The sequence below is a fragment of the Myodes glareolus genome, chromosome 18 (genome assembly GCF_982192425.1).
Source record: "Myodes glareolus chromosome 18, mMyoGla1.1, whole genome shotgun sequence".
In the NCBI taxonomy this organism is placed as follows: domain Eukaryota; kingdom Metazoa; phylum Chordata; class Mammalia; order Rodentia; family Cricetidae; genus Myodes; species Myodes glareolus.
Genome location: NC_142043.1, coordinates 19,164,463 through 19,190,410, shown reverse-complemented (window position 1 = coordinate 19,190,410; position 25,948 = coordinate 19,164,463). Strand labels below are relative to the sequence as shown.

General features: G+C 39.3%; 1 protein-coding gene across 2 annotated transcripts in view; it reads left to right on the top strand.

Moving 5' to 3' along the window:
* The window catches only part of Pkhd1 (PKHD1 ciliary IPT domain containing fibrocystin/polyductin), a 456,733-nt gene that overhangs the window by 228,173 nt on the left and 202,612 nt on the right, over nucleotides 1-25,948 (top strand). For both annotated transcript variants that reach the window (XM_087898011.1, XM_087898010.1), the window contains exons 44-48: nucleotides 1,718-1,830; nucleotides 2,919-3,024; nucleotides 5,146-5,280; nucleotides 13,453-13,585; nucleotides 15,779-16,025. In XM_087898011.1, the coding sequence (XP_087754137.1) occupies nucleotides 1,718-1,830; nucleotides 2,919-3,024; nucleotides 5,146-5,280; nucleotides 13,453-13,585; nucleotides 15,779-16,025 (734 nt within the window). The remainder of the gene's footprint in view (nucleotides 1-1,717; nucleotides 1,831-2,918; nucleotides 3,025-5,145; nucleotides 5,281-13,452; nucleotides 13,586-15,778; nucleotides 16,026-25,948) is intronic.

Below are 25,948 nucleotides of genomic sequence, written 5' to 3'. Positions count from 1 at the left end.
GGGTTTGTGACCCTGTAGTGGCCAGGGTCTAGATTGATGTACATGGCTTCTGTTGTCACCAAGTGCCATGAGGATGCCCAGGGTCAAATCAGCCACCTGAGTCAGTGTCCCAGGGCCAGGATGCATCCAGATCTGAGTGACATGTGCTTCTACTCAATGTCATGGTGATGTCTGGGCCAGAGCTATAGCTAGTAGCCGTGTCAGGATCCATGGCCTTCAAGTAGCCAGAGTCTGTGCTGATGTCTGAGGTCCTTGTTAAACATCAAAGGCCATACAGACACCTGAGATTGAGGGCCATGTTTGTCCACACTGCTGCTGGAACCTGTGCTCACCTTGAATGGTCTACACTGCTACCTGGGGCCATGGTCACATCCAGAGCTAGTGCTGTGGAGGACCATGTCTGTGTTTGGGTCTCTACCACAGCTGGGGTCTGTGCTAAAGTCCAAGTTCTGTATTGCCATCAAAGGTCACACAGAAGCCCAGGGTTGGGGCTACAACCTGAGACGGTGGAGGTTTCCGGTGGCCATCCTGACCTAAGTGGCTAGTTATACTCAGAGTCAGGATGTCATCCAGGGTCAGGTAGCTACTGAGGACCATGCCTGGGTTTGTGATCCAGCTGCAGGCGGCGTCTGTGTTGATGTCTGTGGCCTGTGTCACTCAGGAGGCCTTAGGAACCATGCAAGTTGAAGTCAGAGAACTGAGTGGTCCCTTTAATTCTCTGTCCTTGGGAAAACTGGCCTTTCCTCTCACTGGATACTACAGCAAGCAAACTGGTCCTTGCACTCCAGAGAGACAGCCCTATCGCTTACTACGAGGAGAATGAACTTACCCTGAGGGTATGGACATATGGAAGTTGACTTCACCCAGACTGACCGACTTGGCTACCACAGAGATACACAGCAGGGACTAATGTTAACACACCTTGGCATCTATCCCAAATAGGACCCGCTGGAGCTCATGAAGGGACTGATACTGTGGAACAATACCTGCAGGATGTCTAAGACTCAGGGCAACTTAATGTCCCACACGAGTTCCAGTGAGGAGTCAGTGATATGGTGTACTGGACACCAGAAGCCTTGAACCAGACCAGGGACTCATTGCAACAAACATTTGCTAGTAAAGCTGATAGGACAAAGGGCATATTCTGTGTGACACACCCCTGTCCCAAAGCCACCAGGATGAATGAAGAGGTGTTGGAGAGGTGGAAAAGAAGTAAAAGCAAAGAGTTTTTATTTGTGTTATTGTTGTTGCTTATTTTATTCTTGTTTTTATGTGTTTGTTTGCTTGCTTGTTCTTTTTTCTTTTGTGAGGGGTACTACAGTGGTGAGGGAAGGATATGGGATATCTGAAGGTGAGTGGGTGAGTGGGATTGGTGTGTTTGATGTAAAACTCCCAAAGAATCAATAAAGAAGTTAAATTTAAAAAGTAAAAGCTAACAAACATACCTTCTTGCCACAGAAACTTCAAGAAAGATTTGAAATGGAAGGCTAGTTCTGAAGAGGGACAATTTAAAATGTAGCCAAGTTGTCTGGAGTTTGGAAAGTAAGGGCACGGGTTGATCCTACGGTGAAATCGGGAACAACTCAGTCCACAAAAACTTTATCATATGTGAAAAAGAATCATATAAGAAAGTAGAAAGGGTCAATAAAGTTCTTTCTTTGCAGCAACCTCACCATATATGGAATAACTATTCTTAAATCCCTCTTAATTTCTGTAGGGCAACAGAGTGTGTGCAGCTGGCTATGGCTATGTTTTCTACCTTGTGACCAGCCGAACCTCACAAGCTCCACTCCTTTCGTTCATGTTGAACACTGCTCACTCTTGCACCAGGTAATGCTGGTTAAATTCATTTACATTTACGTGGGGTGCTTGTGATTTCATGATTGGTTTTATGGACAAAGGGTGAAGGCTTCTTGAAATTTGATTCGAGATGTGGCAATGATACAGGCTGTGGGAACACATTCTGCTCCTTCAGCCAATAGCCTTTAAGATTGGTATCTTAAAGACCATGCCCACTTCAGCATGGTCTCTTAGACTGTAAATGCAGCTATAGCGCATGCACTCCTTCTGCTTGTTACTCTTAGAATATGAGAGAAGGAATACCTGGACCAGATCAAGCTATGGTAGAATAAGAAAGTACAGAAGAACAAAACGTGATGTAAGTAAGTGCTAGGGTTTACTCTATTAAAAGGAATAAAGTGATAAGGGCTGATAGAATATCAGGAAACATGGCTATCTGTTTATGGTTAAATGGCAGAACCAAGTCACAGGGTACAGAAAGAAAAGATTGAGAAATGAGCAAAGTCCATCACAAAGGAGGGTTCCAGGTTTTGCTTGTGTCCATGCTCCCAAATTTCATTATTTTTATATTTAACAAAGTATAAAAATACAGACTACAGGAGACATTCAAAGAACTCAGTGTAATTCACTCTAAATGATCCAATTTAAACTGGACAGTAGAACTAAGATGGCATTTCTGAAAAAAACATATGGAAGGGATGAGCTAGTATGTTAAAAATACTTAAGACTGCTGATCATCAGGAAACTGAAAATTAAAACCATGAAGAGTTATAAGTTCACAGCTGTTAGGATGAATATATTCAGAATGATGAATGATGGTATTGGCATGGATTTGGGTAAAAGAAATCAAATTTATAAATTACTAATAGGGATGTTAGTATTACCGTTATACACACATAGAAGACACCCTAAGAAAATTAAAAATATAAATATCATTTGATCCATTAATTCTATTACTGGACACACACACACACACACACACACACACACACACACATCTTATACACACCTGTAAAGATGTCCATGCCTATATGTCAGTTTTTAAAAATGAACAAAACTCCCTTTAATTCCACTGGGGAAATATTGAATTTATTTTCATTCTTTGCCTTTCTTTCTAGGTATGGCCTCCTTATATATCCTAAATTTCAGCCACTTTGGAATAATGACACAGGCTTCACTCTCTTCCAAGATTTCATGGTTTGGGGAAGTGCAGGTGGTGCCAAGGTATGATTTTAGCTTATATATATGTGCATACATACATACATACATACATACATACATACATACATACATATATGCACAGTCTTTGTTTTCAAGAGGCAGACTGTTACATCACTCTACCCAAGGGATAGTAGTTTGATGAGAATAAGAACACTGTGATGTTATCACAACTAGTGTCAATGGTATCATAGGTGTGTGTGTGTGTGTGTGTGTGTGTGTGTGTGTGTGTGATGTTGAATGAACAAATCCCACATCAGAGGTCATTTTCTATATGGGTTCCCAAAACAATCCTTGTAGAAAATAAGGCAACAGGGCTATTAATGACATTTGCAATCGGGAGGTGACAATTGTACAGGTTCATCTACCCATACTTCCCTTTTAGTTCCTACTTATGACTAATAACTGAAAAACCCGAAAGTAAAGGAATTGTCAAATGTCACACAACCAGGAACACAATCATCTGCAGAGTAAAGACACAAATATGTGTTTGTTAGTGTAATCTCCTGAATAATGAATGCCTCGGTCTTAAAACATGGTTCCTCAAAGGAAAATAGGTTCAGCTCTAGCTGTCATTTACTTCAGTCGATGTGTTTTATTTTCTATTTTTTTCTCAAAAGAAAACAATGGATTCATGTTTACTCATTTAGTTTCTATCGCCACAGTGACTTTTAAAAGGGAAACACAGTTTTCAGTCAGTTAGGAACAAAATTACCTGGAGTCACCAGTACTACAAAGAGACAACCTCATTGAATTCATCTCTGCAATTTAGAACCATGCAGCCTAGGATACATAGATGAGGAAATATGTTTGTAAAGCATTTAGGAACTAGAACAAAAGCAAAACCATAGTAAAAGACAAATATTTACTCAAGTTCCTAATAAAAGGAAGAAAACTTTGAATCAAGAAAGCCTAAAATACACAATTAGGATAACTAGCAAGGAGATCCCTAATGTGTTGAATATTTTATTTTAGTTTTTTAAGGATTGTGGGGAAATGCTTTTTCATGTCTCATAGATAAGAATTATTTATTTGAACCAAATATTTCTTCATTTTCTAGGTATAATAATAGTTTAAAAGCATTATTTTCACCAAGTTTCATATGGTATTTCTTCTATAATAAAGAGAAAGGATAGCACACTGTGTAAACCGTACTCACACCTCTAATTTACACTTTGCTACTGTATAACTTAAAACCCGAGATTTGCGAACTAAGGCTTGGTTATTGTTTTTGAATATAATTGCAAATGAGTTATTTTTGGGTGCCTGTAATTAGGTAGTAGCTATCAAGTTACCAGCTCAGGTCTTAACCGGTTTGCACTCAAAATACCCTGTCTCCAAAGAAGTGACATTTTATAAAATGTTTGCATATAGACATTTTAGGACACGGATGTGCAGAATCTGAATGACATGTGAAACCATTCTACATCATATGTGAAGGATACCTAGGCCTCAGTAGGACACTTTCAATTCAAGTATGAATGCAAGTATGATATGATTTAAGGAGCAAGGCATGGCTGTTAGGTTAGCTGTTGGTCCTCATCTTAAAGATGGCGAACCTCAGGCCTAAGGAAGTTAAAGATCACCTGGCCCAAGAGCACTTGATACTAGGAGGCCAAGGTGAATAGCAAGAACCTCATTTGCCAGAACAATGAGATTCTTTTCAACCCTACTTAACTTTGCTATTCCTTCATGCCTTTGTAGAGGTGTTAGCCCAAGTACTCATAAGTATGTATACATATGTTAAATCCACACAGACTTACTGATTTTGTATTTGCTAAACCTGACTAGCACTGCTAATGCTGTGCTAAAATGCTAAACACTGAAGTTTTTTTAATGCGACACTTTTATTAATTAATTTTGCACATTTGGGGACTATAAGATTGTTTTAAATTTACATCTACTTCCTAATGTATTACCGGTTAGAGGAAAACTGTAATTTCCAGGGGGACTTGTTAGTGACTTTGAGATGTCTGTACTGATCTTGGTAGGCAAAACCTGCTTAAATATGCCAGTGTGCTTATTTACTTATTTATACTTAATCAATAATTAAAGAGATCTTAGGAAGTCTGAGAAAAAAAAAACAATCCTTACACCTTTGGCATAACTTAGGCTGTTATTTTATAGATTTTCAGAAGCAGCAATCTGCACCTGAAGAACTTCCAGGTTTATGCATGCAGAGACTGCGGAATCGACATCTTGGAAAGCGATGAGGACACTGTGGTTATGGACAGCTTTTTACTTGGTCATTTCTCACACAAGGTGGGTGCCTTGCTGAGGCTGTTGTGGGTTGTCCATCAAGACTGAATCATGTAGACTGGGCTCCCTGATGACCTAATGCGTAATTAGAATTTTTAGTGAAAAAAAGGTAAAAAGAAGCATTTTATTTGTAATAGTGATGTTATTCATAATATGATGTGAATACTTAGAGATGGACTGTCGAGTCTATACAAACCAGAAGTTACTAACAGTCTGAAGAATTCTTATTTGAGTTAAAGGTAAGTCTTTTGATGTATGTGATTCAATACTAAACCCAATAATTTGAGTTGAGTGTCATGGCTCACACCTGTGGTCCAAGCAATTTGGAGGCTGAGGCAGGGGATTTGATACAAGTTCCAAGCAAGGCTGATGTACAAAATGAAAGTTTATCTCAAAAACCAAAGCAAACGAGAACTTCCTCCCAATGTTGTCTTAGTTTAGTTTTCCAGAACCTGTCAAAGATTGTGACCAGCCCAAAGCCACACTATCCCTATGCTGTGGTGTTCTACGCTTCGTCGTCACATTTTTGTTAATAGGATCATTTCTCCATTTAACCTGCCACCCCAGAGAATATTGATGAGGCTATCCAGGTTTATACAAATTGTTATTATGTGATAAGGTTTTGTTGGGTGAGCTGTCTGTTTGCCTCTCTGGAACTTAGGAGAGTGTGGTGGCTGTTTGGGTGGCTTCTGAGTCTGTACCATGTCTGGACATTGGGGAGTTGGGGGTCCCAGATGGAATGTTTTCTAGGTATTGGGAAGTGACCAAAAGGAATGAGAATGGGACAGAAAAGGATGCCCCACTCAATCAAGGAAATGGGAAGAAGAGAAGGAAGATGGGACTTGGAAGATGGTGAGCTACTGGACGGAGGATGAGACTGGGGAATTTGAATTGGAAGACAAGAGGAAGAATTGTAGTAATAAGGAACGGGCGGGCTGTGTTCCCACCCGGATCCTGGCTAGCTTACCCCGAAATAATTACACGGAAACTGTATTCTTTTAAACACTGCCTGGCCCATTATCTGTACCTCTTATTGGCTAACTGTCACATCTTGACTTCAACCCATTTCTAATAATCTGTATGTCACCACGAGCTCGTGGCTTACCCAGAAAGACTCAGCATGTCTGACCTGGCACCTTCATGGCAGCGGCTCTCTGCCTCTGCCTCACTCTGCTTCTTTCTCCCAGTATTCTGTTCTGTCTTCTCCGCCTACCTATGTTCTGACCTATCAGGCCAAACAGTCTCTTTATTAATTAACCAATGAAAGCAACAGAAATACAGAAGCCCCACCTTCCTCAATGAATGAAGATTGTCTGCCTGATTTACTGGCCAGCATGCCCAATGGGCTCCCTGGAAAGTGCCTCCAGTATTGGCTACTGAGACAAAGGAATGCGTGTGATAAGATTTTAGATGTGACTACCCCGTCCTTCAAAAGATACTGATTTCTTTATTATAAAAATCAGATTACAGATGGCTTGTCCCGCATTGCATAGTCCAAGGAAGCACGTGAGTTCTTTCTACATTGCAGTGACCTAAACACATGACAGAACCAACGGAGGAAGATTTATTTCACCCCAGAGTTGCGTGGACTTGAGTCCTTCATGGTAGTGAAGGAATGGAGGCTGGAAATTCTAATAGATGTAAGGAATAACATCGCAGCAGATAAAAAAAGCAGAGCATATGATAGGAATCAGGGGTTGGGTATAACAATCAGTGTTCTTCCCCCATTGACTGACTTTTGCCCTCTCCACCTTCCCATGGTTCCACAGCCTCTGTAAATGATGCCTCTCACAATAGAACCAGTATCAGATATCAAGCCTGTGATGGACACTTCATATTCAAGAGACGGCAATCCCAGTGTAGTCAAAAGCTGCTTCCCAGATTAATAGGACCATTTCCTCTTAAGGAAGTTCCAGAGTACTCTCAGGTCCTCTTAGGCTCCAGCCCATCAGTAATTTCCTTTGTGCTCATTTCTAAAAGAGTCACGTGGATATCAGCAATGAACATTTATATTACTTACTTTTCTTGGGACTGTGAAAATGCCTAAATAGGTCTGTTTTAGCCAACACTTGGAGGGTGTGGTTATCAGGATGGAAGTCACTGAGACAGGCGCACAAGACAACTGCTTATGTCACGTTCACGTCGGGAAACAGGGTGTGATGAACAAACGCTTGTCCCCCGCTAGCTTATCTTTTATTTTGCAGTCCTGGGGGATGCTATCCCCCATTCAGGGTGGGCTTTCCAGCTCAGGTGACCTAATCTAACCAATCTCTACCAGACATGCCCAGAGCCACATCTCCTAGGTGATTGTAGATCCTCCCAACCTGAGAACAATGGACCAACACACTGTTGAGAGCTTGCAGCAAGAAGATGGCTAGCAAAGTTCCGGGGATCCATGGCCATCATTTCACTTCGGTTTGTTCCCAAATGTATTGGTAGAAATTCAGATAGTAATTGGCTCTTGTGCTTACATAGATTACTCATAGATATATGATAAATTAAGATGTGAAAAAATTATTCAAATTATTTTATTATTACACTTTCCTATATTCAGATTTCAACTTTGAAGTTAACTCTTTTGAACTATCTGTATTCTTGCAGTTTTTCCTTTTCCTGAGAGAGTTGCTGATTTAGAGATGGCTCATCTCTCTAGCCTGTGTCATTTCCAGAAGGGATGTTGCAAGGTCAATGGACCCTAAGTCCAGTCATGACTTCCGAGAACATGCTAAAGCAAGATGCCCATCAACCTGAGTAACTGTCCTGGTGAATTAATGTTTTAGTCTCTTAATTACTATTAACTAGACATCACAATTAGTGGAAGAGTACCATAAGATAAGATGTAAATTATGGCCAAATTATGAGATAATAAAATACAATCACACACCCCTGAGGTTATTCACTAAAAAGGCAGCTGATGGCCTTTGAGACTCTTAGCAAATGCAGGCCAATAGATTACTGATAAAAACTCGCCTGAACAAGTCTGATCTAGAGGTTTCTAGATAATAGTGAGTCACCCAAACAATAAAACCATTTAATTTTATATCTTACTGTTACTTAAATGATGATATTGTTTATACTGAATTAGCAAATAAGACAGAATGGAGAGATCCATTGTCTTTGCAAACGGTAACTCCATATTCATGCCGAATGCTAGATAGGGCAGCCTTGCTGTTCTCCCGCGTGTGATCAAATACTATTGATTATATAAGGAAAGCGCTGCAGTGGGAAACATTTATTAATAGGTATGCCATTTCCTCTGAAGTGTTCTCTATGAAAATCTTGTCCTAGGGGAGTGTCTTATATAGAAGATTCTTTGCTTAATTTCATTTACCCGATGCTGCTACTGTAAACCATTTTAGGTCTGCAATCTCAAATAAATGCACTGTGTCCAATGTACTGTGAAGATTACAGTTAGTCCGATTGGGCTATATTAGCAATTTCTGTTAAAGAGATAAACCTTAGCTGCTCTTGTCAAAAATAAACAAATGTGTGGGATGACAGATATGTTCATTGTCCTCATTACAATAACTATTTTACTCTCTACCTGGACACTATGATCCTGTAATTCTTAAATATACACAATCAAGTAAACATGCACACAAGTATTGAAGGGTCTAAGGAACCCCGTGATTTACACAACAAGAGAAATGACAGTCATTAATTAATGAATTTTAAAGTTAATTTTGGAGTTATGTTATTGGTAGACACCTTTTTATTTTTCATTAAATATAAGGAGACTGTTAAACTGACTGCAGAGAAAGATTTTCACCTCTGTCTTCCAAGCTTGCCTGGCTTTGTAGAATGAAGGATTTCAGAGAATTTGACCTTCTCACTCACATTTGATTGATAGCACTCAATTATAAGGTAACCATATCCTCCAACAGACACTAGTTATGGTTTTTTGTGAGTAGAGGGGGTAAACATATTTGTGTCTGTGTTGGTATTCTCACCTGTATCTTCATGTGCATAGAATACTTTAATTATTCCGGAAATAAAGGTTAGATATCAGCATGCTACACTTTAGTTTGGTTAGGCAGTTTTTGATGCTAGATCCTATTTAATCGTCATCCCCTTTAATTTATAGAAACAGCCTGGTTTGGATTTAAGTTTTGGTCTCCTTATGTTTCTGAGTATCTGCGGGCTGGCTGTCTTTTTGTTGCTATTGGAAATAATTTGGTATTTGTTTAAAGTGGCCAGACAGTTTTAGATGGGATAATGGTATTATAGTTATATCAGACATGTGTTTAAATGATACACATTTATGTATATAAGTGTGGTATAATGTATGTATGTAAATATATTCCATGTGAGTTACCAGAAAAGGTAGGTGATAAGAATAAGATGGCATAGTGTAAATAGTTGAATTTCGATCATTGTTAATCATAAAATTCTCCATACTTTCAACTTCTTCATTCATTTGAAAATGTTCATAAAACGTGAATTAAAATATTCAGCAGGTGTTGGTGGAGCTGCTTCGTTCTTTGCCCATTTTCTTGAGGGGTTATTTCTCATTTTCATTGGGGATTTGTCTACCCCAGTTTAGACCTTTCATCTTTTTCGTTTCTCTAAATTCTGTCGCAGGGCCCCTCTTTTCTCAATATGCTCGCTCCCGCTGGGAGAAATCTCATTTTCTCTCATGGTTTCAATTACCATCCGTGCTGATGTCTCCCACGTATTTGCATTTTCTACTGTCTTGTTTTGTGCTCTCAGTTTTAATCATTATTTTTGTTTTCATTTCCCCCATTTTTTTTCTAACTTGATTTGCATTGTCCTGGGTTGCATCTTTTCAAGGATATTTTTCTCATTTCTCACATACTCATTATGTTTTGACATGCTAGCTATTGGGATTAAATTTTTAACATGCCTGCTGGTTGTGATGGTGTTGTAATTACATTAACGATGTTAAACTATACCTCAGCAATTCCAGACTTCAATTTTTTAACTTCAATCTTTTTCTTCTTTTCTTAATGCTCACGATCTTCGTTCATGCTTATAACACGGTATGATCAAGTCCACTCCTCCATTCCTTCCACTCCATCTTCTCCTTTATCTGCTGCACTATTCACTCTCATCTTCAATAATCTTTCTAAAAGATAATCCATTGAGTCCTCTTAGTGATACCTGCAAGTGAAGGACATAGGAACATCTACTGGAACATGGGTAGCTTCTCAGGGGCTACACCCCTGAAGGAGACTCTCTCCCCTTTCCAGCAATCGTCAGTGGTCAGAAGCTTCTCAGCTAGGGATGGGGCTTTGTTTACCTTCTTTCTTTACCTATCCTTTTATCCTCTGCTTCTTTTACTTTCTATTGGCTCTACCTTTGAAAGTAAATTTTGTACGAAAATATTTACAGAGAAAGGCACACAATGTATTTTGTATGTAAAGTTTTAATTAAAGTAGAATTACATCAGCTTCCCCTTTCCTTTTCTCCCTCCAGTCCCTCCCATTTCCCCTCCAGCTCTCAAACTGATAGTCGCTTTTCTCTGAATGGACACCGGCTACTAACAATTCCTGGAGAAGGGAGAATTAGCCTCTTCCACGGATGAGCCCCCTTATTGGTTATCCAATATATAGTGGTCAGTCCTGAAACCAAACACACACAGCCAGCAAAAGAGAGATTCAGCAGATTGTACTCAGCTATTTGTGCATGTATGCATGTGCGTGCATACACACACACACACACACACACGTCTGTATATAATAATAATGATCACAGCGTATTTTTCTTAATAAAGCAAATCCACCATATAACGCCCTGATAAGAAACACTACCCATTTCCCTTGTAGTAGCCTCCCTTTCCCCCAGATTTAAACACAAGTATCCTCAGCTAAAGTGGAACCATGATTCAGACTCCTGGTGATATGAATTGATTTTTTTCTTCTCATTATTTGATATAGCACAGTCACAGAGCACATTATTGTTCCTGGGTTTCTTTGGCACAATAATATGTCCATGAGCTGTGTCTGTCCTCTTGTGCTGTAGTAATTTACTCCAGTCACTGTGTATTATTCCATTTTCTGACTGTACCAAAGATTTTCTCATGATCAAATTCCGTGTATTGAATTTCCAACAGGAATTGTTGGTATTTGACAGTTTCTAACCATTTTCTACCTTGTTTTCCTCATTTGAAAAAATCTGTATAGACTCTTGGAGTTTTAAAACTTATACTCTGAGCTCCCGTAATTCATCTCGCTCCTTCTGTGAGGAAAACTCAGGTTTAAAGTGCTTTTCCTCTGAGTCGTTCAGCAAAGAAGTGGCTGCCTTTCAAAAGCTGGCCCTCTTATTCGGAGCTCCAGGGCCTTCCAGCATGTGTGTGTCCCCGTCCTTAGCAGTGGTCTGGCGTCTGGTAACAGGGCCTTCCCAGTGTGTATGCTTCCCTGTCCTCTGCAGTGGTCTGACGTCTGGTAACAGATCACCCACTTTGACTGTCCTTTCAGACATTTTCCCCACCAGGCAGTTTCCTTTGTACATTCATTGTTTAAGCTAAAGTACAAAGCAGCATTTCGTCATAATATCTTTGTAGATACATCAGCGCACGTTGTTCTTACTCATCTGTCTTGTCCACTGCCCTCCCCATTGCCCATCCTCTTTAGCCACCACACCCCATGTTTCTTATTGCTTTCAACTTCCCTGCATTCCCATTGTCTTATCTTTTCATGATGTCATTAAAATTCCTTCATCCCTGATCCTGAATACATCTCCCCAGCTGGGCCTTCTATTCCTATATGGTCCATGACCAGGATGGGTTGATAATTCACCTGGTGCAGGCAGTGTGATTACACCCAGGCACCAGTGGACAGCCACTTCTGTCTGGAGGACTGGAGAACTTTTGCTTGCTTCTCACCCCTTTCAGTAGTACTACTGTCTCTTTGTACAATTGTGATGTTTTCAACACTTAATTCATTAGGAATAGAATCATATTAATGACAGTGTTTTCATTTTCCTTGGGCTTGTATACTAACTTTACTTACACCAAGATTTTATTTCTTTCCCTTGTTTGTTAATATTGGTTGCCGTTTTTTCCTCTTGGAGATTTTTGAAAAAGAAATGGCTCTCAATTGTGCAACTACTGTTAACAATGGAAAAAATTCAGAGCCAATAGCTTAGGTGAATGGATTTGCTGAAAAAGTTTTTGTGGGAAAATCTAGAAAGAGTTGTATCACTTTAGATATTTAAAAAAGATTTTTTTTCTGAATTATCTGTGAAGAAGCTAACCTTTTTGATGTATTTTTCTACGTTTCAACACATGTATGAATTTGTGTCACCACAACTACCATAATCAAATATACAGAAGAGTTGTCTCAACCTCTGCTGCCCCGGGCTTCATCTCTCTAACCACATCCTCTGCTGACGACTAAGGCTGAGCCACCACTAATATGCTCTCTGTTGGGAAGGGGGTCTTGCTCAATAATTACATAAGTGAGATCATATGGCATGCAACATTTTGGGATTGGTTGCTTTTATTGCCAAATGTTTTCAGGTATTCATTCAACTTGTTATTTTTACTAGTATTTTATTCCTTATTGCTTATGAATTTTATATTACAGCACCAATGAAACATAGTTCTTTTATTCATTCATTTGTTTAAAACCATTTGAATTGTTTTCCAGATTTTGTGATAATAAACAGTTTGGTATAAGCATTTATGAATGATTCTTGTATGACTGTTCCTTCTCAATGGAATGGCTGTTCCATATAAGGCATGATGGGAAGCTGGCTTCCCTTCTAGCTACTCCGTTTCATGTTCCCTGATCAATACGTGAGCTATAGTAGTTCCCTATTTTCATAGCTACTTGAAACTGATACTTTTTTTAAAAAAAATCTGAAGTTCTACTTCATATATTGTATTTTATTTCTACTTCCCTATTTTACCTGTTAGACATTTTCAAAAGTGGCTACTTACCATGCACCCCTTGCACTTTAGAGACATGTTTTACTTTTTTCCTTGATTGGAATTTCTGTATTTTTGTTTTTGAGGTATACAGTTTCTGTTTTCTAGATATGTTATTTCATAACTATTAGTAGCAAGTGTTTTGCTGTTTCAATAATTTCACTATGTAACTTGAAGTTTTCCTGTTTTAATTATTTTTTACTTGTGATTATACCTACATTTCATATGACTGGAAGTCTTACTTTGTTTCTCTGTTTATCTTTCTGTTTTTAAAAAATTCGCAGGGAAGTCTATGTATGTCAGCTGGGATTAAAACGCCCAAAAGATGGGAACTGACGGTTTCTAATACAACTTTCGTTAATTTTGATATGAACTGTGTGGCCATCAGAACCTGTTCTGGCTGTTCCCAAGGACAGGGTAAGTTGGAGCAGACAGGACAGATGGTAAATAAGACCAGCATCAGGTGAGTCCGACAAACAGTGGCAGAGGCTTTGATGAGTCAATATTGCAGTTGCAAGATTACATCAACACAAACTATTAAGTTCCTCAAGGGAATCCAGGAGACTAGGTGTCCCCCCATGGCATCTGTTGTTCTTGTCCTCTGCATATCTCAGTGACCACGACATTCTGTCATGTCTCATCTGGACTCAGAGCTTCATGAAATGGAGACATCTCTCTTGGCTAGTGCCTGTTTTTAAACTGGTATATGGAAGAGAGACTGTTGCCTAGTGAGAACTTTTGTTGGTGAGATGAATAAATGACATTTGGTGGGTGATGGGCACATGGACTTGAGCAGGCTCACACACACACCACTGGCGAAAGATCTGGAACCAGGGTACATAAAGTTTTCAGCAACTTGGGCTGTGATGTGTACAAAGAAACAAGGGCAGCGCTTGCTAACTTGTCAACTGCTACACAGAGTGGTGAGAAATAGCTCCTTGGAGGACTCATGGGCCAAGGTGAAAAGAGGCAAAGAACAATTTAGTTGATCTGATCATTGTAAACAGCCAAAGCAAGTAATTCAAGTAAATATGCTCTTGTGGTTTGAATCACCAATTTAGATAATTGTTTGTTTTTTTAATTAAATGAATAATCAGCAAGTCTCCACTTTACTATTTTACTCCTGTGTAGGCAGAGTCAAAGATTGGGGAATTTTAGTTTAAGATTGTGAGATCATCATAGGTATATTAAAGGGCCCTTCAGCTCACAGTTCTCAAGTTCCCTGATGATTTCAGATCATTCATCAGACACCGAAAAAAGAAGCTCTTGTCACTGGGTGATGTTGGGTGAATAAACTTTTCATTTATTTAAAAATTGCCTGTTACGGGATCTATGTAAGAATCTAGAGGGTCCAATCAAGAAAAAGACATACTTGTTCAAAAATGAATGTCTGAGAATATAATTTCCAAAGGGTGATGAGAGTAGTCTTGGTGAGTTGAACACAGTCAGTGAAGGACTAGGGATGGGCGTACCCTGGAAAAATGACTCTCCTGGGCAACAAAGGTTAAATAGAAAACTGCCAACAAGAAAGCATGATTTCTAGGTACAACAAACAACATAGACAGAATCGTAGAGATTTTGTACATTAGTCTTTCCTTCGGAAATGAAACACATGTCCAACATAAGAAAATTATAGAGGTGAGGGGTGTTCGTAAGTATTATGCATTACAGAATATGGAAGTCTTTCACACATGGCTTGCTTCACTGCTTGTAATCTACTGATAAGCAGAGCGAAAATGTTACATCTGTGAGCATTTTGTTCTCATTTGTTTTTTTTCTGTAGTTTATAATGTGCATAACACAACAGTATGTAATGTATGTCTTGAGCGTTGTGTGCTTTTCTCCTTCAGTGATAAGGATGTATGGTATAAACATGTTCCCGGGTAGATGGACTGGCAATGGTGGTGACATGAGAGAATGTGCTGGGAGGTATGGCCTGAACTAGTACTTACAAAATATGTTCCTAAGACCATTTATACAATGGTTAATAGAATGTTGGTTTTGAAAGCGAGTATAATAAGAAAAATAAGGTATAAACAGTTTGAGGTTATCATTGAGGAGGTTAGGCTATGGTAGAGGAATGGAAGCCAAAAGATTGAGAGATTAGAGTGTAACACCTTTGGTCTTCAGAGAACTAATGTTTGTTGTTTCTATTTCTTAATAGAAGAGCCCTCCCTCCAGATATACGATTGATATCTGGGGTTATTCTTTTATTATCTAAAAATTCTACTCATTGTAGGGAATTTAACAGCATCCCTTTCCCATTCTCCCCAGTTGCCAGTAGCACCACTAATGTGACAGTTGTGACAGACAATAACTCAAAAGAATGTCAATTGTCTCTTGGAGAGTAAAATAACCTCTAGAACAAAATAACTGTCCTACAGAATAAACTGAATAGTGACTGGCCATGCACTTCTTGGCTCCCAACATCTCTAGCACATGTATCCTGACACAAGGAAATATTTGTGTTCTTTTTTTTCTTTCATGGATGACTGAATGAATTATGCAATTATAGAACATTCTAGATAAAGTATTGATAGAAACCTTGTGAATTTAGTTCTGTAATAACAGATTCATGTCACGTGTAACATTTTGTCTTGTATTTTGTAGGTGGATTTACTGTGAAGACCAGGGAATTAAAGTTTGAAAACTCTCCAAATTTAGTAGGATTTCCATTTCCTCATGCAGCAGTTCTGGAAGACTTGGATGGGTCCCTGTCTGGGAAAAATGGAAGTCACATTCTTCCTTCTATGGAGACCCTCTCCAATACATGCTTGGTCAATGCAAGCTTCAGTCATATTGTCCCTGGGAGCATCTGTGGGGAAAGTGTTGTCCTCCATCGTATGTCTATTGGCTTGTAAGTAGCACTAACTATACTTCTTAGCTTGTCAATGGGCGTGTACATACCACTCAGTCAGGCTTAAGCTTATTGAAGGGAAATTGTTTTCTGATGAGTTGAAGTTTTTATTTCTTTAAAAGTGTAGTGGGACTAATGTTGACCGCCGTGAAATCATGAATTTCTGACCGTTTTAGGCTGACTCAGATAGCCGCTGTCAATACCTTTAGGTCAGATGTTATAGCCCATGACCGCTTATTGACATTTTGAGTCAACAGCTTCTTCTTTAAAAGACTCACGACCAACAAAATATTTGAAATTTATTTAAATGAAAAGTGCTATTTAAAAAATTCCAATAATGCCATCCTCATTTATATACATGCACTTTCCCCAAGCTCTCTTTAAGTGCTCTGTGTGCTTCAGGGGAGCAATTGCGGGTGCCTCCTCTTACGTGCCAGGTTGCTTCAGTCTAGTTCATTTTCCTTGTTAATTTCATGAACTATTGGATTCGTACAATACCTTTCCTATTAATACTGGAGCAAGGACTCCTTGGTTATGCTACTCAAACTACCATTAAGTCAGCAGCTGGGCTGTTTATAATGCATAATAGGATTGCTTCTGCTCTCTTTAATTTCCAGGTAATGATTGCGGAGTGTCTGGGGCTCTCCCTTTTACCTATTTCAAATGCATTGTATATATTTAGCCACACTTATTTCCTCCCTTTAAGTGTCCCAACTCCATGAATATTAAGCCAAGTAATTTGGTCAGACCACACTGGCAACTTCCTTGAACTGGTGTTCTCTAGAGGGGGGAGAGTCGCAGAGTCCAGGGTTGTGCTAGCTGTATACTGAGTGCTTAGAAAAGTCCATCTTCTCATTTCCTTTTGGAAGGCTTAAAAATAGAGTTATCTTTGAATAGTCCAAATATTTTCTCTCTCTGCTTTCCAAAGTATTCATTATTTTCCCTACTGTGAAAGGGCTCCAAATCCCACCGAGTAAAATAAGAGTAATAGAGGGGGATGTTTTCATTTCAAATTTTCTTGTGCTGAGAATAAGTTGCTTTCTTCATTCTCAGGGATGTAGCCTGATATTCGTTATCACCATCATCATCATGCTTTCATCAAAACCTGACTTCATGGCATGTTTGGGGAATCTATGAAAGTTAGTGCTTTCATTCTTAGATGTTTTTCCCCCTCCATGATAATAAGAGGTTTGCGTAGTGAACAGGGAAGGGACATCATGTACATGTATGATTTCATCTGTAGGAATCTGTCAAACTCCTTCTAAAATGGCTTTCTTTCAGGTTTGCTGAGGTGATCTCGTGTGTGTGTGTGTGTGTGTGTGTGTGTGTGTGTGTGTGTGTAGTGGTAGTAGGCATTGTGAAGAAGGCTCTGACAATCATCACGCTTGTCCCAGCATCTGTTCTTGGAGCTCTCAGGGACTGTGCAGCCCTTTGCTGCAGGAACAGGTCACGTTCATCCTAGTCTGTTATTTTCAAACACGCCCCAAAGACTCATGGTAGGGTGAAATAGTCATCTTGTTTGATCACCTCCTCCCCAGTTTTAAAATATAAATCCCCATGCCCTGGAAACCTCTTTAGTACCACAACATCCAAGAAGATTCATTGCTTTTTTACCCAGACTTCTATTTTAAAATTTCAAGTGAACTCACAGGTCTAGGCACAAATGCTCAGTTGTCACAAATCAGTCCTAGGGAAGCTTCAGCATGCTCCTGGTGGTGTTATGGCCCTTGTGCCCTTCCTAGAAGAAGCCTGTTGGATTATATGAACTGTGAAGCCAGGCAGTTCAAAGCAGTCTATGGGCTCACACACGGCAGCAATGGGAAACTCTTCAGTGAAATGCAGACCTTCAGTCCGGACCCCAGACCTTGGACACCCTGACTGCAGAAAGCCTAGGTGATGCAAAGGAGCCTTTGGGCAGCCCTGCTCCTAGGTCCTTCTAATTCTGCACTCCAGGCTTTCACCCCTCCCTCTTTGTGCTCAGTGGCTTGATCTTTGTCCCAGAGCATTAGAACCTCATTAGGAACATGTCAGTGCTAATGAGCAATTTGAATTCAGCTTAGATACAAAGTTTGTTGTGTTTCATGGAGAAAGGATTAATTTGTTGTGCTATTTACCCTGGGGCAAGAGCTGCCTTCTTTACTTTCAACTGTTTCCCCCTTCTCTCAGCAAGCAGTCCCCAAAGGGCAGAGAGCAAGGCTCTATATAGCTGCACAAACAAAGCTTCACTATCCTCCCGTTTGCTAACATCCAATACTTAGTGTGATTTCTTTTGTTAGACCCCATCTCTATCTCCTTTTCACACGCTGTCCCTAAGTTCTTTGTTTGATGTGAGCGATCTTAGAATCCTGTCGCTCACTGTCTTACTTGCACTGACTGGAGCCCACATCTGTGCTAGAACTTTCCCAGACTCTGTGACTCAACACCAACAGTTTGGTTGACAGAAGCAAGTAAATATTTAAAATTGGTCATAATACTCAGTGTCCAGGTGAAGAACAAATGGCCATCTTGTACAAGGCAGAGTCATATTTATCGTTTGCTAAGTGACAGCATGCTTCATCTTTATGGTGCTTCCTGTGCCATTGGTGTTATGGGAAGTGTTTATTCCCAAGCTCCTGCTTCTAGCAACAGTTTCCCAGGAACCCAGGGTGATGATGTCAATACAGGACCATGTCTTAGACTATTATGTCAGTAACACTTCCCCTAGTGATGAAAGGGCCCACAGAGTTGTGCGAGTTTTCTTTTAAAAGTTTTTAATTACATCCGTATTTATTTATTGTGTGTGGAGGTGGACATGTGTGCATGCCATAGCACATTATGAAAGTCAGAGGAGAAGGTCCTTCCATGTAAGTTCCTAGAATTGGACTTAGATATTTTGCACTTGGTGGCCGGCATGTTTACCAACAGAGCCATCTTGACTCCTATATCCCTCTTTTATTCCAATCTCCAGATTTAAATTAGTGATTTCCTCTGCTTTTATGTATAATTACATAGACTAAGTATAATGTTGTTAATAGGGTGGGTTTGTGTGTGTGTGTGTGTGCATGTATGCGTTTAGCTCTTTTAAACATTTTTATTAATTTAGACCTTCTTTTTAAGGTTTTTTATTGAGAATTTTAAACAGTTTATTTTGGTCACTTTCACCCCCTTCTCCCAACTTCCTCAAAATCTTCCTTGCCCCCTATTGAGTTCAGTTTGTGCTAACCTTCTACTCCTGGGGATGGAGCCTTTCCTAGCATGTGATTGATGTGTTAGGTGTCACTCCCTTGAAGAAATCTGGCTTTCCCTTGCATTAATCAATTGCCAATAGCTCCTAAGCTAGTGGTGGGACTGATGTCTACTTTCTCTCTTCCATGATGGCATCATGTCTGTCTTGAACTTACACAGATCTTATTCATGCTATCATAGTTGCTGTGAGTTCATATGTGCATCTACCGTGTCGTGTCTGGAAAACACTGTTTTCTTGAATTCATCCAACTTCGTTCTCTGTCCCTTAAATGCTGATGTCTTTGGTGAATCTGCAAACCTCCCTTTTCCTTCAAAAAAAACATGTGCTTCCCAAGCCATCTGAGTTTTTTTCACATTCAGTGATAATTCCCCAATGTTTCTTCATATTCAACTGCTCTACCGCATTTCAATCTTCATTAGCTGATATGTTTGTCACTAGGCACACGTGGTTACTGAACATATGAAATATGGCTACTATAAATTGAGATGTACTCTAAAGATAAATTATACAGCATATTTCTAGGATGTTATGAAAAGATAATGTGACAAGCTTCAACAGCTTGCAGTTGCTGGTGAAGCTGACGTGCAATTTAGGGTATATTGGGATACTCTATGATCGGAATTACTTTCAGTGCTCCTTTTCACTTTTTAAATGAAAGTGTCTACTACAAAATTTCAAATGAGAAAGATCTGTGACTGGTATTTGTGGGTTGCTTTTATCTCTACTAAGCAGCTCTCAGTAATTCCACTTGTGTGTTTTACATCCATTTCAAACTCAGTGTGACCATGTGGACTAATGTCTTTACTCCACAGACCTGCTTCTCCATGGGTGCTTAAGACTGCACCAAGGCAAATGCTGGTCTTAACCAAACACTTGTTATCTTATTTTAAAAAACCTATTTTGTCCCATTAGTTGACTACCAGGTTCCTTTTCTCCCTCTTCCTCTGCCTCCCTCTCCCCCTCTCTCTTACTTTCTCCCCTCCCTTCCTTGTTCGTTTTTTCCTACCTCTTTATTTCTTATCCTCCCATTTAAAAAGTGTTTTTACATTGTGCACAATAGAATGGATTATTCTGACACAAGCTCACCCTGGTGTCGATCCCCTTCTTCACTTCAAGTAGTCGCCCCATCTTAGTGTGTTGTTGCTGTGATAAGACACCATGAGCAAGGCAACTTACAGAAGAGAGAATTTATTTGTGACTTACAGTTTCAGAGGGTGGTCAGTTTCAGGGGTCTGTGGCCACGATGACAGGAAGCCTGGCAGCAGGCAAGCAGACATGATGTCAGATCTGTAGCTGAGAACTTACACCTTGATCCATACCATAAGCATGTGGCAGAGACATCTACTCAGCAAGGCCTGTGGTTTTGAAACCTCAAAGCACAGTCCCAGTCATGCAACTCCTCCAGCAAGACCACAGCTTGTAATCCTTCCAAAATCATTCCACTAATTGTGGACCAAGCATTAAAGTACATGCTTTTATGGGGGACCATTATCAAACCACCACCCACCTCCTTGGTTTTCTGGCCACATGTCATTGCCTTCCTTTTTTCTCTCACCCATTTTAGGAGTTTAATCTTTGACTTCATCGTTCTCTTGCTAGTTTCATAAAAGACAGATACAAACACACAAGCATAAACACACACACACACACACACACACACACAGAGTTTTAATTTCCATTGTGCATATGAGATAAGAACTTGTGGGCACATACCATGCAAATGCACACATAGGTTTAAAATTAGATTTCGTGTGTGTGACAAATCTTATGGGTCTTGTTCTAAGTCAGTCTTACTTCATTTAACAAAATAATTCCTTGTTCCATCCATTTTCCTGAGAATACCATGATTTTATTTTTTTCTGACTGTTGAATGAAATACCATTGCATGATCTACATTTTATTTACTCATTCACCATTCAATGGGCATCAAGGTTGATGTAGTTTCTTAGCAAATGTGACTACTATATCCATGAGCATGGACATGCAAGTGTCTCTGGAATGGTGACTCAGAATCCTTTAGGTCTCTACCGAGGAGTGGCTTAAGTAGATCATATGGTAGTTATAGTTTTGCTTTTGAGAGGAGCCTCTACACTGGTTTCCATAGAGGCCATACCAACTTAATGTTCCCACAGGAGTGAGTGAAGGGTTTTCTTCACAAATCACCTGCTCTTGCTCTTATTTGCTACCTTGATAATAGTCTTTCTGATTACTGTAAGATGGAATCTCGAGGTAGTTTTAACTTTAGGCATTCGCCTAGTGACCGAGGATGTTGAACATGTATCAATTTTTTATTAGCCATTAGTATTTTTTTTCCAGAAAAAATACAGTTTTATTTAGTTGTTATACTTATTTATGAAATAATTTGTTTTCTTTTCTTTTTCTGGTATTTAAAAAATTCTTTGCATGTTCTAAATATTAATGCCTTGTCTGTACTATAGTTAGCAAGCTTTTTTCCCCAATTACAGGTTGTATTGTTGCTTCGCTGATTTTTTCTTCCCTTTTCTCTTCTGTTCTCAATTTGTTGTTGTTGTTGTGCAAAATCTTCTAAATTTCATGTAACTCATTTTGAATGTTTTGGGTGTGTTTGTGTTGGACCAGCTGTGTGGATCTAGTTTCATTTTCCTACCTTTGAATAACCAGGTTGAGCACAACTATCTGTTGCAGAAGTAAGGAAAGAATTTACATTATCATTAAAATCCATGCAGAAAAATCCTGTGGCAGAGTTCACTACCTTTTCATGACAAAAACTTTGAAATATTTAGAAATAGGAGCATATTTCAACATAATACACATGACAGACTTGTAATCAACATTATAGTAAATATGCAGAAAACAAATTTTCTGAACTAATAAATGAGATAATCTTTTTCAAAATAATGGTGAACGTCTTAGCTAGAGAAATTGGACAAGAGAACCAATAAAAGTTACACAAACAGGAAATAAAGCAATCCTAAAAGTATCCCTGTTAGCAAATGGCTTGAGTCTATTCTGAAACATCCCTATGTACTCTGGGAGAGAACTCATAGACCTGATAAAACTTTCAGTACTGGATATACGATAGCAAACTTTCTAAGGAAGAAATAAAAAAAATCCCATTTGCAAGAGCTGTAAAAATACCTAGGAATATATCTAAGCAAAAAAGTGAAAGATCTCTGCAGTGGAAACACTGACAGTGACAAAAGACAACAAAGAAGAGGAAAATGTCTCCTATACTTACAGACTCAACATAACCTCCATAAATTTCAAAGATATTGTTTTATGGAACTAGAAAAAGATACTGTAATTCATAGAGAAACACACACACACACACATTTGAAAAGTCAAAACAATCTTAAGCAGACTGAGGAAAAATGGAGAAATCAACACATGATTTCAAATTACGCTAGTGATATGAACAAGTATTAGCACAAACACACATAGAGTAACGGGATAGAAGCGAGCACCCAGAAATAATCAGTTACACACAGTTACAAACACCCAATTTTCAAAACTTATATTATGAAAATTATATTATATTGATGTAAACATGGCCTCCTCTCATTTCCATTCTCCTCTCCTCTTCTCCCCTCCACTCCCCTCCTTTCCTGTCCTGTCCTCTCCTCTCCATTTTATTACACTTGCCTTCTCTCCTCTCCCTCTTCCCATTTCTTCTTGTTGAGAGTCTCATTCTTTAGCTTTCTCTGGCCTAGAACTCATTATGTAGCCCAGGTTGGCCTCAAAGTCTCAGCAATCCCCCTACCTTCTGTATACCTGGGATTTTAAGTCTGACCTGCTTATAGTGGTTAGTTTCTAAGAGAGATCCATGTTGTGTCTTTTCCTTTGGCTATTGCCCGCTCTAGTCCAGCTTTATTCATCTTTTAGTTGTGTGCTAACAGACTGTTCATTGCTTGCCACTTGGTGATGCGCTAATCTGCATAGACCTGGTCTTAACTTTCTTTGCCTCACTTAAAATGTGCTTCCAGGTGCTTTCTGAGGCAAAATCACTCCATCTCTTTATGTCTACTACCTGAATAAGGCCTTGGCACCACCCTATTTCCCCAGCTCTCTGTCCCATGTTTACCTCTTTGCCTGTTTCTTTTCATAAGGTTCAGCTTCCATGAGCTCAGCATGGAGGTGATTTTCTCTGATGAGTTTCCCCTAGCATCTTGTGAATTCTGTTATCCCTGCTGTGTGCTCTCTCTTTAGACTTCCTCTGATCAATACTCATAATTCCTGCGCAGTTTTATAAGCTGCCTTATTTTGCAGATGTTAAGGAGGGTAACCAAATAGTTTTGCTTGTTGTATATATTTTGGTGCTAATACAACATTGAACACACATTGACTTAAATTAGTTTTATATAAATTAAAAAAAAAATCTTGTCACCTCCAAATGTTCTTCTCATGCTATTATTTTTCATGGTTTATGTCCGTGCTTATGAGGTCTCCATGATGTTCACTTTTTCTTCAGAAGATCGAGGGAGTAAAATGCTATCTTTAGTCCTTATCTCCAAAATTTTAAAAATCATATAGCCCTTAGTGCCCTTTCATGGTGTCTTATAGTGCTTTGTTATCCTGGGGCTATCAGTTAATTAGAGTATATATTTTAACAGCTAATTCTTTTCTTCATTGCACCCCACCCCCACCACCCAATCTGTTGGCAACCCCTGCAAATGCTTTCTCTCTCTGGTCGTGTAGAGACTTTATTGTGGGAGGGGAGAATGCTAGGAGGGAAGGGAAAAGAATTTAACCCTCACAATTGTCAATGGGAAACACATTTGTTTTCATTTGTTGGCCTCAAGCAATTTAATGTCTTCAACAATCTTCAGCTTGTTTAGACATCAACACATCGGACACTGATTTTGCATTCTATTTAGTGAACGGCTGGGGGTGGAGAAGCGTTTGAAAATTGTAGGCTGGTCACCTGAACTTCCCGAGCTTTGTAGGTTGCACATCAAGTGTGGTGAGGACAGATGCCTGAACTCAAGATTAGCCTTGAGAAACTGAAGGATGCAGAAGCAGCTGAGAATCCCAGCTTCTCAGGTTCCCATGTGTGTTTCTTTCAAGTCTCTTAACCTGTTCTCACTTCATTTCTCACCTTGGTAAAATTAGCATAATGGGATTTGTTTCCCAAGGTCATTGACAGACATACAACAAGTGCTCAGTGAGCTCCACCTCAAAAAAGTCTATGTGGCGCCTGTTACTCGGAAAACTACACGTAGGCATGCTATAATGGAAAAGAGTGATATAGGTTTTCATGCTTATGAGAGAATGCACGTAGTAAAGCAATTAGCCATGCTTCCAATGTAACAATCAAATATCTGAAGAAAGGGAAATGATTTCCAATAATCACATGGTATTATGCTAATCCAGTAAAATCCCCTGGAGGGCACAGAATCTGAGTCACTTGTAACCCAATCTTTGATTCACTGTGTCCTTTGATTCTCGCTTCCTCCTTCCGGGAAAGGAAAGGTTAATGTTCTTGTTGATCACCTTGGTTCTTAGATCTTGCTTAATACCCTCTCCTGTCGTGCTTGCGTTCAGTTTTTACCTATGCAACTGCTCTTAATGTGTTAGTGTTCAAAGTATGAGGCACCCCCTGCCTCCATGAATGCAAAAGTTAAGAAGAGTTCAAATGGAAATTTTGGCCTAGCTTTTCGTCTAATAATCACCTAACTCTCCTTCCTAGGGATAAATAGGCATAGCATCACTAATGGTATCATTCAGTCCTCTAACGAAACACCCTGTGAGACAGGTTGATTTTAAGATTTACTATCCTCTCTTGGCAGCAGAGGTTGCACAAGTGGAACAGGACATCATTTAACAATCACAATGAACCCCAAACCGAGGCACACCAATAATAATACTATACAATCATTGAATTTGGTGAAATGTTTATCAACTAACATTCTAGAATAAAAAAAAAAACGCTTGATTTGTAGCATTTGCATAATTAAATGATGAACAGAGCTGCATTTGGTTTATTTGAAGATGCTGAACTTGGAATTTGGAAAAAGGCCAGTGAGCTGCTGTTTGCCAGTTAGCTAAGCCCAGTACCAGGTGTCTAGACATAAGAGAGAACACAGGTCTTAGCCTAGCCTCCTACTTTGTACAGGCACAATTATTTTTCAATAACCTTGCTAGATGGCTGCCTAGCTCCTAATTGCATCATTCTAAGGATGCATTCTTTTTGAAGAAGGCTTTATAACTAGATTCATAAGGTATGGACAAGAGAGAACACGGTGTATACAGTAACACCCAAGTAGCATGGTGGATGAAGGAGCATTATTTTACACAGATAAAAATGGAATAAGTGACAAGTAGCATCTTAACATGATAAGAGTTCAATCAATTGCAAAAAGTACATGGTACCTTTGAGGAACTATGGAGTCATCACACAGGTTCCTCTACAGTAAGTTTTTACCTTTGCTAAGTCTACACAAAGAAAGAAAGATGTCTTTTAAATTCACGGAAGACAGTTAGTGGGCTGTACTCTCCAGAAACACAAGGCTGATTATAGAAAATGTCCTGATTCTCTACAACCATGGACTATGAAGATGTGAGAGTTCTTGAAAGTTTGTGGAAGACTTATGTTGTACTCTTCCCTTTCTTTATGTTTATTGTAGCCTTTCTCAGAAGGCAGACTACTTCAATATTTTTGAGGCACTTTCTTGTTTTTTCTCTCCCTCCCTTTCTCCCTTTATCACAAACATAGACAATG